Here is a 15,804-nt window from a genome sequence, read left to right as displayed (position 1 = left end):
TCATTTCTGTTATGGTTAAACTTCAATTCCAACAAAATAAACTAAGTAAAAGCTTACTTTTTCTGATGAATCGCGTATACTTCATGATAATCATGTATACTTCAGGATATTTATAATCCAATATAAATATATTCCTTTTCTCTGGCATCACTGTGATATATCCGTTGTGAGGTGGATTCAAGTAATATTCTCTTCTATAGTATCGACTCTGCGTCATGTGAGAGAGAGAGGTTAAAATGTGTGCCATTCAGCTTAAGTGCTCATCAAAGAAAAAGTCCTTAATAAATAGCAGCTAGGAATTCTCAGATCAATAACAAGTTTAGAAGTGTAAAACCTGTAATAGAATACTGGGAATCAGTCAAAAACCAAAGTGAGGAAGTTATTTTAACTCGTCTTCGTATTGGTCACTCTCGAGTTACACATAGTTACCTGTTAAAGGCCAAGAGATAATCTATTTGTTTGCATTGTGATAGTGTATTGACAGTGTATCATTTTTTAATTGATTGTTCATATTTTAACCCATTTTATTGCTTCTTTTGAAGTATTAGTGAATTATTCCTAAATGAAGTATTTTAGTGACTTGCCTTTTGATCGTTTAGTCGGGAAAGAGGCGAATGCTAATTTATTTCATTATTTGAAGGAAACTGGGTTTTATAATCTAATCTGATGTTATTTCTTTGTATTTTAATGCCTCATTTTTTACAGTTTTACTCTTGCTTCACCTCCCATATCATTATTTAAATTATAAGTAACTTCATCTCAATTTTCACCATTTTATTGCTTCTTTTGATTTCATTTGATTTTTGATTTGATTTTAAATTTGTGATTGTATGTAATTGTACTGCTTTAAATGTAACTTGCGTTTAAAAGACGTGTTTGGCGCTAATAACCTATCCAGGTTGTCCACCATTAAATTCACATACATCAGCTGAAATGCACATGCACTGCAGCTCAATGGTAATCATCAAATCATCACAGTAAAATTTAATGTTTGTTTTTTAAATGTTTTCAGTTGTTGTCCGACTTCAGTTGCAGTACATATAACTCAGCTAAATTTAGCCCACTCATTTGTATAATACATTTTTGCTGAAATAGTTACAATAGAAAGCAACCAGAGGAAATTTTTTTTAAAACTAAACAATATCAAAAATAAAATTCATCGCATGACAGCATGCAAATAATTATTCTGTGACTAATGTAATATTGAGTATTAGGGCTATTTTTTGTAAACTCCTGTGATGGTTCAAGCATCTATAGATTTTTAATTAGATATATTATAAATCACATCTATTAGGTATGTTATATGTTGATATAAATTAGATCTATTATTAAAAAGTAAAATGAGTAATAGTATGTTGCAGGGAATGTCAGCATCTTGGCATTTTCGAGGCCGAGAATGGTAAATATAGTTAATTGATAATATGGAACTTTACTTGTGCTGGATTATCGGGCTTAAATTGTATGATGGCAAAACAATATTTTAATTATTGTTGAATGTCTTTGAAGAAAGAAAACGTTTGCAGAGATTAATTCTGTAAATATATTTAAAGAGTAAACCTTATTAGTAAATAAATTTATTCAAAGTTTAATTATAATTTGCTTTTTGCTTTGAAATCATTTTTATTGTCAGTGCAAGCTCATGCAATTACTTTAAATACAGATCAAATGTAGTTGAATACTTTCCACTTTTTTCGAAATACCTATTCTCTAGAAAACAAATAGCCATTATTTCTTCAATATAGTTTGTATAGGTGCTTTCCATGATTTTACTGATGTGTAATATGTAGACAAACTTGTTTCCTTCTGAAAGTTCTCCAGAAAAACATTTACCGTCAAAAGTTGTTAATCCGGACTCGTCAGGACTTCGGCAATTCCGGATTATAGATCATCAATTTAAATCTTGTAAGATGGCATGCATAAATTATAAAATTAAAAATATGAAACTGTAATTTATGAAATAAAGAACAATTATGATCTAAAGGGTATCACAATTTACAAAAAAAAAAAAAAAAAAAAAAGCCTTATATTTATTTGTTTACTTTATTAAACATTTCTTTCAATGTAAGTTGTTTAAGTTGCTTCATTTTATGTGATGACACTTTCTCTTTAATTCTATAAACAGACATAATTTCTTCTTCAGTTACGAAGTTCCGCTGTTGAAGTCCTATAATTGCTGTGTCGAGAATACCGACTAATTTGTCAGTCGAAATTGTTTCGTTTTCAATAACCTCTGTCTCACTTTCTTCACTATCGGAAGCGAATTATAATGACGAGGAATTCGATTTAAATCATATCAAAGATGGAGTACATCGAGATGAAATACTACATTTAGTAAGGAATTATAAGCCAAATAAAATAAAAACATCTGCCCTGAAGATAAGGATAGTGCTGACAGATCAACTTCCAATTCATTGTGCGCCACGGCGTTCCCCCCCCCCTCGGCCGCAGAGCAGCGTGAAATTGACAAACAGATTTTGGAATGGTTAGATAAACAAAGGATTGTGCCTTTATCCATTTTTTGCAGCAATTCCACTTTTTGTTTAATGGACTTCGAAACATACTTTGTAGATCCTTTACATATTACTAAATATATATCGGAAATTCTATTTGACATAATCGAAAGTTCAAGCTTACTTTTATAAAATTGCTCTAACAGTCTGCAGAAAAATAGTAATAAGCCGGATCCAATTCGAAGATTAAGGAACAACGCAATCTGCAACATTAACTGAATTAGATAATTTAGCTTAGCTTATACCGTTTGTTATACATTAAACGTGCATGCGTAAACGTATTATGCGTATGCGCACATGCATATTCGCAGCCGTAAAGGTCTTACGCGCATGCGTTGCGCAGAAAGTTTGTAGTTTTAAAGTTCGGATTGTGGGTGTCCGAATTAACGACTTTTGACTGTATTCCCTCAAATAGATATCCTTCATATGCTTAGGTGTAACATAATCTGAGTGGGGGGGGGGGTAAGGAAAGTTTTCAAAAAAAAAAAAAAAGAATGATTTATCGATCATTTAAGTATTACAAAATGATTACATGTATATGAAATAAAAGTTACCAAAATATTTTTGTATGATTGTATTTTTGTTAATTATGATATATATTACACCTTTGTTACTAAGCATGTTTTTCTTAAGCTGTTTAACACATTTATATTTTCTAGCATGGGTGAAAGTCTTGAATTATTGGCTTCTAATTTAGTTGTACTTTATATGGACTATAGCATATCCAAAACAGACTTGACTCCCTTCATATCACAAATACATAAAATGAAAAAACTGAAGTAAGTATTTTAAGTTTTACTTAAAAAATTAATGTTGTTTTAACAGCATGAACCAAAACTGTAGAAGTACTTCGTTATGCAAATTGTGGGAAGAAGCAAAACAGGGTTTTTTTTTGGGGGGGGAGGGGGATATTAAACTTGAAACTGTTGCAGAAATGGTTGTGAGCATGACAATTGTCATTTTAAATGTTTCAGTCTTTCAGTTAAATCATTTTAATTGGGAAAAAGACAAATAATGTGTTTGTATGAACTACAATTTTCTCAAAATCACATTAATGTGTTTAGTTTATAATGTATCTTTATTTGTTAAGATGATGGTGGTCTAGGAAGTTCATATGAATAGAATTTAATGACCTATTATTTCTTCATGCCGTATGTTTTAGTATTATTTGGCATGAAAAGTATCTCAGATAATCAATGCTGTATCCAGAAAATGAATAGTCATTTTAGACAAAACTTGTATCTTATTGCCTTAAATTTTTTAGAAATGGCTTTTTGCCCTTAAAAATCCTTACTTTGGGCGCAAAAAGTCTTAATTTTACTTATCTGACATTTCCGTCTGATTTTTATTTTATTTTATTTTTACAACTGCTATTTCGAGTGTGAATTAACATTTTGGAGGAATATTTTTTGCCGATCCATTGACAAATACGTACAGTCAAAAGTCGTTAATCCGGACTCGTCGGGACTTCGGCGATTCCAGATTATAGATCATCAGTTTAAATCTGGTAAAATGGCATGCAGAAATTATAAAATTAAAAATATGAAACCGTAATTTACGAAATAAAGAACAATTATGATCTAAAGGGTATCAAAATTTACAAAAAAAAAAAAAAAAAAAAAAGCTTAATATTTATTTGTTTACTTTATTAAACATTTCTTTCAATGTAAGTTGTTTAAGTTGCTTCGTTTTTTATGTTATAATACATTCTCTTTAATTCTATAAACAGACATAATTTCTTGTTCAGTTACAAAGTTCTGCTGTTCAAGTCCTATAATTGCTGTGTCGAGAATACCGACTAATTTGTCAATCGAAATTTTTTCGTTTTCAATAACCTCTGTTACTTTCTTCGCTATCGGAAGCGAATTATAATGACGAGGCATTTGATTTAAATCATATCAAAGACGAGATGAAATACTACATTGAGTAAGCAATTATAAGCCAAATAAAATAAAAACATCTGCTCTTAAGATAAGGATAGTGCTGACAGATCAACTTCCAATTCAATGCACGCCACCGCCGCGTTAAAGATAAACAAAGTTTAGATAAACAAACGTTAAAGTTTAGGTAAACTTCATCCATTTTTTGCAGCAATTCCACTTTTTGTTTAATGGACTCCGAGAGATACTTTCGCTTTGTATATCCTTTACATATTAGTAAATATATATCGGAAATTCTATTTGACATAATCGAAAGTTCAAGCTTACTTTTATAAAATTGCTCTAACAGTCTGCAAAAAATAATAATCCGGATCCAATTCGAAGATTAAGGAACAACGCAATCTGCAACATTAACTGAAATAGATAATTAGATAATTTTAGCTTAGCTTATCCCGTCCGTTATACATTAAACGCGTATTCGTAAACGTATTTTGCGCACGTGCACACGCAAATTAGCAGCGGTAAAGGTCTTACGCGCATGCGTCAACGCGACGCATGTGCAGAACGTTTGTAGCTTTGAGGTCCGGATTATAGATCATTCCGGATTATGGGTGTCCGAATTAATGACTTTTGACTGTATTTGAATTCTTTACTAAATGTACTGGATATCTGAGTTTTAGGCACGATGCGCTGCCTTGATTGAAACTTAAACATTTAAAAAATTATTTCTTTTTTGGGGAATGAAGATTTCATAAAATATTACATCAAAAAAAACTTTTCCTTTTTTTGAAATATGAGTTCTTTTATTATGCGGTGCTATCAACATTTTGGCGATTTCAAGATCAATTTGTTATATGTTTTAAAATTTATGTATTTGTGCAGCGATGCATGTTAGCACACTCTGAAATAATATCTGCGTAATTGCAAAGCAGTGGGGTTTTTTTTTTTTTTTTTTTTTTTCATTACTACAGTTTTCAAGTTCAATTTCTTTCCTTTTCTTTTTAGTCCTCCCCCCCCCCAAATTTCTTCAGTATCTTGGGTGAAATGTATGCATTCTAAAAGAAATCAAAACCTGTATCTGTGACTAACCTTTTGTTTTCTGATGTTTAAGGATATAATTTCAGCATTAGGCATTAGATGGACATTTTGCAGTCTAAGTTCTCAAACAAGGTTGCATTTGAAACATCTTTGCTAACGTGAGCAAAGATGTGCCATGAGCATTTTGAATCAGTATACTCACAATGTACAGTATATTAGCAGTTAATGTTAAAATCACTTTTGTGAAGACTGTTCTGTATTATAGATCCATAAGTAGTGAAAAGTCTGCAATCTGGAATGATTGGGATTTCGGTAAATTTGGAAATTTTCAGATTTTAAATTAGTAATTATATGGAAAGGTTGTTCATAAAATAATAAGTGCTTTCATGACCTTAAGAAAACCAAAATTTAGAGAATAAAGTTCAGTCTTAACATTCATTTTGTTTTATTAAAGCATTTCTTTCAAAATAAATTGTTTAATTTTTTTATCTTAATAGAAACATATAATTTCATGTTCATTTGCAACATTCTACTGTAATTTTTATCAAGGGGAGAATTCCAGTAAATAGTCATTTGAAATCTTTTCGTTCTCTACTGCCAAGCTTCACCAGTGGCCAAACGGTTAAGGTTTGCTAGTTCTCAGGTTTGACCACAGGTATAATACAGAACTGCAAAGCTGGCTCAAGTTCTAAAATATATTCTTTTTTATATTTGTTAAATACATTGCAGTTTGCAAATTGTGAAATTCTAGATTGTTGCATAACTGATTAATGAGATTTATTTCTATTGGAACTCATTGTTCGGATAAATGAATTCTTTACACTTCCTAACTACATAAATTCGCAATTAATATTAAAAGACATTTGTAAAACACTTAAAATTATTCATTTATCTAAAATGAAAAATTTGAAAATTCATGATCTGTTCAAATTTGGGATTAATCAACTATTACTAGACAAAAGCTTACACAGAAGATGTAAAATAACTTCAGTAATAAAATAAATAGCTTCTTTAATCGAAGTATGTTATGAATATAGAGTAATTTGTTTAAATTTTGATTTGAATATTGGAAAAAAATTATCAATAAATTTAATATGCTAAATTTTCTGAAAATCCGAATTTTTTTTTTTTTTTTTTTTTTTTTTTTTTAATTTAAGGTTGAGTGTGTATTATTAAGGGGCTGCAGATTATCGGAATAGTGCTGTGTGAGGAACTGATTTTAAATTCTCAAGTGACCAATTAATTTTGTCCTATGTCATTTCATATGAACTAACCCATATCTCTTTAAAGCATTTGCTTTAATTATTAAAATCCCAAACTGTAGAATTGTTGACATAATAAAATCATTCAAATTCAGATTCGGTAACTTTTCTTTTCATTTGGATATGAGATTTGGTGAATTTTTCTGGATTATCTCCTTTATTTCTGGATCTCCCCCCCCCCAAAAAAAACTTTGGGAGAGAATTGCTATTTATAGGAATGTACTGCAACTGTTTAAGTTCTCACTTATTTAGCTTATGGCATACATCATGAACTATTTGGAAGTTAAGTTCTCATTAAGAAAATTGCATTCTTAGGTGCCTACGAATGGGAGGAGTGCCTTTTACTGTTGAGAATATTGCAAAACTAGTCTGTGAAATACGTGCAATGCCATACCTAAAGTGTGTTTCTGCATCATTCACAAAACTCAGATCAGAAATTTATGAAGACCAAGATTTATTGATAAAAACAGATACGACAACAAGAAAAGTTTCACTGCATGTATTAGATTATTCCCCTGATTAATATAACTCTTGCAATTTAGAAAAATACAATTGCTGAAAATTTTGTTTGTTTGATACTGTAGACTCTTATTGCAAAATTTAAAAATGTTTGCTGTTTATGCCTGTTGTTATTGCTAGTAAACATAGAAGTTATTTCATGGAGAATATATAGTGTAAAAGAAGAATAAGATTATTAAATAATTAATAAATTAATGATTTGAAAAATATGTATTTTTGTAAAAACTGCAGTTTGTGTAAATTAATAAATGTCTTTCATACATATGTGTTTTGTACTGTATTTTAAAATGGTGCTTTCCAAGTGTAATATATGCCAATTTCACCAAAGATATGTGTGTGATTTAAATACAGTAGACACTGCTTAATGTGATTGTGATTAATGTTATCATTTGAATATTGTTATCGAATTTCTAAAGTCCTGTCTATTTGCTTTCAAAAACATGAAAAATATATCACTTATTGTGATTAGCAATTCGGTTTATATGACCAAAATATTATAGAATAAATTTTTCAAATTGTAGGAAAGTCACCAGAGAAATTCAAAATTGGTTATAAAAATTACCAAGTGACAAAGAAATGTTGCCAAGTAAGGATTAATTCACCTAACAGCTTAGTTTATAGTCCAGTCAATCATTTAAAATCAGCCCCCCCCCCCAATTTTTTTTTTTTTTTTTTTTTTTTTCAATAACTCAAATCCAGTTTGAGAACAATCAGATGCCAGTCATTCTTCTTAAGGAGTAAAATAAAATTCTACAGAATCTCTCCTTTCCAAAAACATTCCCTAAAAACATATATGCCTTTAACTAAGGTTGCTTTATTTGCATAATTTAAAATTTTGCATTGGCTATTTCTCTTCCAATGATGGGTGCACTCCGAGTATTAAGATTAGGGACATAGAATCAGTCAAATAATTTTCAGAAACTTTAAAGAAATTTTTTTAAAGGCCGTTACTTTTTCATCTTGTAATGTTATCATTAAGTTAATATTATCAAAATAGCCATGAACAAGTATGATCACATTATGTGGCACCTACTTTGAATTTGTTAATTTTTATTGCCTTTTCGAAATACATATGTGTAATTATAAATGCGTTTGTGATTATAAATAAACTATCGAATAACATGCAAATAGTTTTTAAGAGCTCTTAAAAAGAACGTTGTAAAGGAAGAGCATAAAAACTGCAAAAATTTCTATAATTACGCTCTCACCATATTATAGGGCCCATTGGGGATGGAGAACTGATGGTTTCTTAGTTTTAGGTATAACTTGACAAAAGTACCTTTGCAACAAAATTCAAAACATTTAACTTTGGCATGCCTTTTTGGATCTGATCAAGATCCTTATTTGAATGGCATTCATTAATTAAATTTGTATAATTATTCGTTTTAGTCTCTGTTTTCACAAACTTTCATGAATTAAAATATGATATTTAAATCATTAAAGAAAGTAAGAAAGCAAGATATTTTAAATTATAAGCTAATGATTAAGGCATTATGTGATTTTATATTACATAATAATTCATTATGTTGGTTTTAACTTTGCTGTTATTATGTATATAATTAAATATGTATTTTATCATTATAATTATATACTTAAAATTAGGCATAAAAGCAACCTCAATTTGATGTAGTTTTTGAATAAAATTACTAGTTTCGAGGACAATCAAACATTGATCTCTTTTCTTTAAATTTGCTCCTAAATCGGTAACTGATTGTCTTCGAAGTCCACAGAGTAATATTCAAAATCTAGATTAAACTAAAATTGCTTTTTTACATAATTTTTAAATTTTAGATAAATAGATTGGAATATACATTGTGTAAGTAAAAGAACAGTATTGAAATTAATTGCTTTAATAATGAATAATACAATAATATGGTAATTTAATAATAATAAACCAATGCAAATGTATGTTTTAACATCCCATATGTCTCGTCTAAGTCTTTCCCTTCAGAAGTGGTATATACTGCATAATAATCTGTTTGATTACCAACAGACTTACGAGGGAGAGAGGAGAATACATGAGTAAATACAGTTAAGTAATGCTTGATTGTTTAAATATTGTGAAGTCCTTCACTTGTTATAAATTTCAGATTTTGCATAGGAATATTATACAAAGTAAATTTGCAATGCTCAGTATATTACTGTTTTTATCATTATTAGGTTAATTTGAAGTGCAGTTTGTCTTTAATGCCTAGTATTTAATAAATGTTTATATTTTGTTCACAAAAATTTCCATCATGTAGCAGTTACTTTTATGTGATGGAAGATTTCGTGGTCTGCTAAATCAAATTTACTTTTGTGTGAACTGAGGCACCAATAGTAAATCTGTTTTGGCCTATTATTAAGAATGTTAAATGAAAAATTTATTGTACTGTGAAAGTATGATCAACTGATGTTTACCTTACAAATCAGTGTCTTATAGTATTGTAATGACTTGCAGGATTTTTCATTAGAGTGTTATGTACCATGATGTAAACAGTATTTTTTTTTTGAGATGCTAATAAAACCAGTGTATTTTATTTATTTACTTATTGCTTTAGAAAGATTTTGAATCAAGGCTTTTTACTCTCTTTCAGTATGCATATAAAACTTACTTACATAATTAAGCTATATTTTTAACATATTAATGAGATATATGTAAATGAAATAAGTCTCTTAGGTTAGCTTCTTCAATAAAAAAAGAAATAAACTAAAATAATATACCTTAAGAACTTTTTATTGAAAACAAGAATACTATATTAACAGATTTGGCTAAGATTTATTCAGAGAGTTTTTTGCATTTATTCTGGCATCTCCATATAAATAAGAATTCAGTAAGTAGGACTAATATCATTCTATATAAATGATTCGTATTATGGAAAAAATCGAGTTACTGAAGCATGTTTTAATAAAATTTGAATATAATGGAATAAACTGTACTACGCTAGAAAAAAGACTGAAAAAAATTACAATTTTTGCTTTACTGTAAGTAGATGTGTTTTATATATGTTAAATAATATTTTTATGTTTTTACTTATGCAAATTAATTAATGAGAAGATCTGTGGTTTAAGCACTGTTCTTGCAGTGATATAGATTGAATCTTACGTAATGGAATTATCGGTAGTCTTCTGTTATCAAGACCGGATTCAGAAATTGTGCATATGTATATGGATGTATGTGCATATGTATGTGTGTGCATATATACACACATACATACATTTCTGATTCTGGTCCTGATAACAGAAGAGTACCAAATTATCATTAAATATTAAAATATGCATGTTTTTTCCCCACATTTAATGCATGTAAGTTCTTAAAAATTTATCAGCATTTTTCTTCTATTTATTATAAAAAGTAACTATCAACAGCAAATAAATATATTAGTAAATAGTATCTGTACATTCAATATGGAAAGGTATAATTTTTATTTATTTATGTATATATGTGGGAAATAGTCGGTGAATAGCCAGCGAGATGTGATGTCATCTGCCACCATCTCAGCACAGCTCGCAGAGGTGTAAAGGTGCGTAGATGATGTTTAGACTTATAAAGGGGTTATCACATCTAGCGACGGTCCTGCTAGACGGGACTTTTCTCAGAAACGAGATTCTCGTAGCACTGGTTTAAGCGGGGGGGGATTCCTAGAAAAAACAGCTCCGCCTAGCTACGGAAACGATGTACCAGCTACGCAGGATTTTTTTTAAACCTCGCTGAAAATGTTTCGTCTACAGCTCTGTCCTGGGTAGAGATCAAGCAATCAGACGAAAGTTCTGCGTCTGAAGGATCATGTGATCTCAGTCAGTGATAATCGATTACTGTTTGGCATTCAAGTGTGTTTAATAAGTAAAAATGGTAATTTAGCTACCTAAGTTTCATGGAAATGTGTGGGTTCTGCAAATTGTCCCTTTCGATGTCCAGTCCCACGTAACGGAAACTTATGTGTTTGAGATTTAAGGGAACGGACAGGTTTCCCTGTAAGCAAAGCTGATGTTTTATGAGACAAGCACAGAGCTCGTACTCCAGAAGTTCTGCAAAAATGTTATTGCTTTATGTATCCCGGACAAATTGACAATCCATTTGTAGATAGCTGAGAGATTTCTGCCAGAGATGATGGACTGCAGGGATCGCATGAAACTATCCTATAAACTGTATCTGGATTGACTTTAGGGTTACCAACTGTAATATTCACTTTCATTATTTATCATCCTTTCATTCATCTTAGTAAATTCATAAATAAATTAGTTTAGTTTATTCTTATCTCATGCTCCATGTGCTTTTCGTATGTATAACCCTACATGTATTTATTTTGTTTTTAGTTAAATTAAGAACAAAAAAAGTGTTTTTAATATGAAATTTTTGCTCCACTAAATCTATATAAAAACTTATTTTTTTTAATATACAATTCCACTGTCATCAGAGCTTTGAAAATAGTTTTTATAGTTCTGCATTTCATTCTACAAACATTATAATTCAAATGTGTTTGCTTGAATCAGTATTTAAAATTATAAAGCCTTTAGCTGCCTTTTGCTGGAAACACACATAAAATAACATTTTTAACGAATTTGCTACAATAATTGATATTTAATTCTATGTGAGCAAACTTCAAACTGCTTATTAAAAATAAAAAACAAGAAGTAGACTTAAAAATAAGAAACAAGAATATTATGCAGATAAGCTATTAAATTTTTCAGAAGTTTAAAATTTGAACTGGCTAGATACATTAAAGTATCAGCATGCATTTATGTACTTATCATGTAAAATTTGTTTGCTATTTTAGAAAAGTATTTGTTTAGAAACTTAAAAATTACTAAAGTTGTATTCATATCAATTTATATCCACAACTTTAATGTCTTCTGAATATTTTAATGTGGAATATAAATAAAAGTAATATGCTTAACTCCATCAGTACTGAAATGCCATTGTTGAGAAATTAAGAATTATCATACAAATACTGTATTGAAAAAGCTTATAATTTTTATATAACACATGAAACTACCTTGAATTATAAAAGAAAAGCAGTTAAATAAATATGAAAATGTGATTTCAAAACCAGTATAACCTCATGCAAAATTTAGATTATGGTTGCGAGAAATTTCTTGTCAAAAAATACATTTTGAGATGCCTTACATTATGCATGAATTGAAAAGTAAAAACAGAAATTTAATAAAGGAAGTCAAAAAGAAGTTTTTTTTAAATTAATATATAAATTTGAAATATCATATATGAAAATGTTTTAGAAACTTAAAATAACTTGAATCATATGAGAAATTTTGCAGTTTAAAAATTTCAAGAAAGAATATATGCTCTTCCCAAAATTCATAAAAGTGGTATTTCTTTCCACCCTATTGTATCAAATTTAGGTACTGCCTCGTATCCATTAGCTAAATATTTAGTTTCTAGATTTTTCACTCTATTAGACAATAACATTTACACCATAAAAAATTCAATAGAGTTTGTAAAAAAGGTTAAAAACATTTCTCCTAGTAATTTACACATGGTTTCTTTTGATGTAAAATCATTATTCACCAATGTCCCAGTGGAGGGTGCATTAAGATGTCTAGAAACCAGACTCCGCGAATTTCATTTCTCTTGCATCGAAATTGATGAGCTAATTTCTCTCGCTCAACTCTGTTTGAAACAAACACATTTTGTTTTCCAAAATAAATATTATAAGCAAACTGAGGGATTAGCCATGGGAAGCCCCCTCAGTCCCATCCTGACTGATATCTACATGCATTATTATGAATCAAAATTGTTTGAAACTTTAAACTTCCCGGCATGGTTCCACTACGTAGACGATACTTTTACCCTGTTTGAAGGTAATAAAGATGATTTAAATAGAGTTCTTTCAACAATGAATTCTATTGATCCTGCTATTCAGTTCACTTTTGAACTTGAGACTTGCAATTCTCTTCCGTTTCTCGACATTCTGGTCACACGTAACACATCCAACTTCAGTACTACGGTTTACCGTAAACCTTCATCGGTTGTCCTTCCACCACACTTTAAATCATGTCATCCGACTAAACAAAAGTTAGCTTCACTTTATTCCTATGTTTTCCGTGCTCCTCCAAACTAGCCCTTGATGAAGAACTAAATTATTTAAAAGCAATAGCTATTGACAGGGGCTTTTCACCCAACATTATTAATCAAGCAGTTAAAAAAATTCTCATCTCAACACACTAAAAGGCACACTCTTCTTTTAGGAGATTATAAAAATTCTGTTGTCATTCCCTTCTTTCCATCAATTAGCTATAAAGTTGCACATATTTTGCAGAAATTTAACTTTTGGGTTGTTTATTCTCCCATCAATAAAATTCCGAGTTACCCCATTCCGGTTATGAATTCCTGGGGTATTTATAGGATTCCTTGCCAGTGTGGTTTAATTTACATTGGCCAAACTAAGAGAGCCTTAAAATATCGCGTCAAGGAACATGAGGCATATGTTAGAAAAAAGGAAACACAGAAGTCTTCTGTTGCTCAACATTGTTGGTCCGAAAATCACACTTTCAATTTTTCTGCTGCCAAAATTATTCAAAAAACATCTTCCATTGGAGAACTGTATTTTCTAGAGGCATTTGACATTCATAAAAATTTTTCTGCTCTAGTTAACAATCCTAATTCCAATCCAAATTTGCCTTCGGCCATTAAAGAAATTATGTTTTAGTTCTGGTTTCACCAACAGATGGTGCCACTTGCTTATTCTTGTCCAGGCTTTCTTATCCTATCTAATCATTATTTCCTATCTTGTTCATTTGCGGTTTTGCAGCTGAGGATAGTGGTTCGGTAAAACCATCAAAACTAGTCCTGTGAAAATTTTGTAAATATAACGCTGATTTTTGTTGTTTGACTTCTGAATTAGTACGAGAAAGAAGCTAAACTGCAGATAAAAGAAGGGGGAAAAGGGCACACATCTTTAGAGTGCGAAAAATCAGAAGTCTGGATTATCTAGAATGTTAAATAATAAAGTTTTAGTGAATACCGCTAAAGAGCCAAAGATTGCGCCCCAAACCTAAATTGCAACCCTAAGCATGGCTACAACATGGCTGACTATTCAGTTACAGAAAATGACATTATCAGTTGTCAAGTCACACAGTGACGTTTCATGGCTTCATTTTCATTGCATGCGACATACGGAGAAGGCTTACTCCATCTATTCTAACCTCCATGGTTCGGAGCAGCTGTAGAATATTTCAGAATTGAAGAAACTGGGAAACTGAAGAAGTCCGCACTTGCCCTCACCGGAGTGTTCCATGTAGTGGAACACTCCGGTGAGGGCAAGTGCGGACTTCTTCAGTTTCCACTACATGGAACACCCTTCATGGACACTTCTGTTCCACTACATGGACTTCATGGACTTGTAGGATTCCATGTAGTGGTACACTTCTGAACCACTACATGGACACTTCTGTTCCACTACATGGAACACCCAACTTGAATCGCATCTGAAATCGTTAAATTCAACCGTAAATGGATAAAAATGCCTTTATAATATACTTTGAACTTTTCTTTTTAAATAGTAGATGGCAGCATATCACAAGGAGACCCAGAATTTTCACCTATGATGTGTTATTAAAATCCACTTATTTTCAAGTAATTTTATTTTTTTTTATTATTTATTTATTTTTGTGATTAAAAAAAAACAGTTTGAAAAAAAATTTCTGTATTATTTTAATGGCTGGACTCTATATTATTTGTTCTATATATTTTTTTTAATTTTTCACACCAAAAGCATGCGCAGAATCATCAAATAAAACAGGGTGTTCCATCAGCGGGAACACTGCGCCTTTAGCGATCTCATGCTATTACGCATCAGAACATCTGTTCTTAGGAGAAAACATCTGTTGTACATGTTTTCTGTTTCTGTTGTTTGGGGGGGGGGTGAATGAATTCAAACAAAGCAGTATTAAGGTTGAGGTGTGGTTTGTGCTATGAACGCCCTAATTTGGGGATCTTGAAATTTTTGTGAGTTCAGGTGGGAATTTTATCAGTAGCTCGAGTCATCCTTTCAGCAGCTTGAGTCATCACAAAACAAGTTTTGTGTGCAAAACCTGCAAAGTTGGTTTGTGCTTCTATCAAAAGGATGTGACATGCTTTGAACAATTTCATGAAGCTAAGAAATCGAAAAATTTGTAAATATATATATATTTTTTATATAGGACTTGTGTGTATACATATATTTATCTCATTTATCCATATATATTCAAGAATATTGTGTATATCCAGAAAAACATGTATACAGCCATAATACATTGTTTTTTCATTATTATACCAAAACTTCTACTAATTTTCGTGCTTCACTGCAATGCTCGTGTAGTCGCACTTTAAGAGCTCTGGCGGCGCAAAAATGGTAAGTGCAATATTTACAAAATTTTACATCAATACTTCTTTAGGCCTTAATAGACTGAATACAATTTTTTTGTTGAAATTCTGAGTTTAAAGTATAGTGCGCCACAAAAGGTTATACAAGCTCATGTGACTTGGTATTTCAGCTAACTTCGTGCGACTAATGCACTCCTACCTCATTAATAGAAATTTTTCAGTTAAATTAAAAAACTCTCTCTTTACGCCCAGGCCTATCCTTGCAGGCGTCCCTCAGGGCAGTTTACTTGGGC

General features: G+C 30.7%; 1 protein-coding gene across 3 annotated transcripts in view; it reads left to right on the top strand.

Annotated features, from left to right (window-relative positions):
* LOC118195091 (leucine-rich repeat-containing protein 14-like) overlaps positions 1-9,736 on the top strand; it is a 47,966-nt gene extending 38,230 nt beyond the window's left edge. For all 3 annotated transcript variants that reach the window (XM_035366326.2, XM_035366324.2, XM_035366327.2), the window contains exons 7-8: positions 3,170-3,289; positions 7,006-9,736. In XM_035366326.2, the coding sequence (XP_035222217.1) occupies positions 3,170-3,289; positions 7,006-7,213 (328 nt within the window). In that variant the 3' untranslated portion in view covers positions 7,214-9,736. The remainder of the gene's footprint in view (positions 1-3,169; positions 3,290-7,005) is intronic.
* Positions 9,737-15,804: the final 6,068 nt, after the last annotated feature.

Source organism: Stegodyphus dumicola, chromosome 8 (assembly GCF_044657685.1).
Source record: "Stegodyphus dumicola isolate Sdum_Otavi_A_Nest chromosome 8, ASM4465768v1".
Lineage (NCBI taxonomy): Eukaryota > Metazoa > Arthropoda > Arachnida > Araneae > Eresidae > Stegodyphus > Stegodyphus dumicola.
Note: the sequence above shows the minus strand (reverse complement) of the source record. Positions and strands in the feature narration are given on the sequence as shown.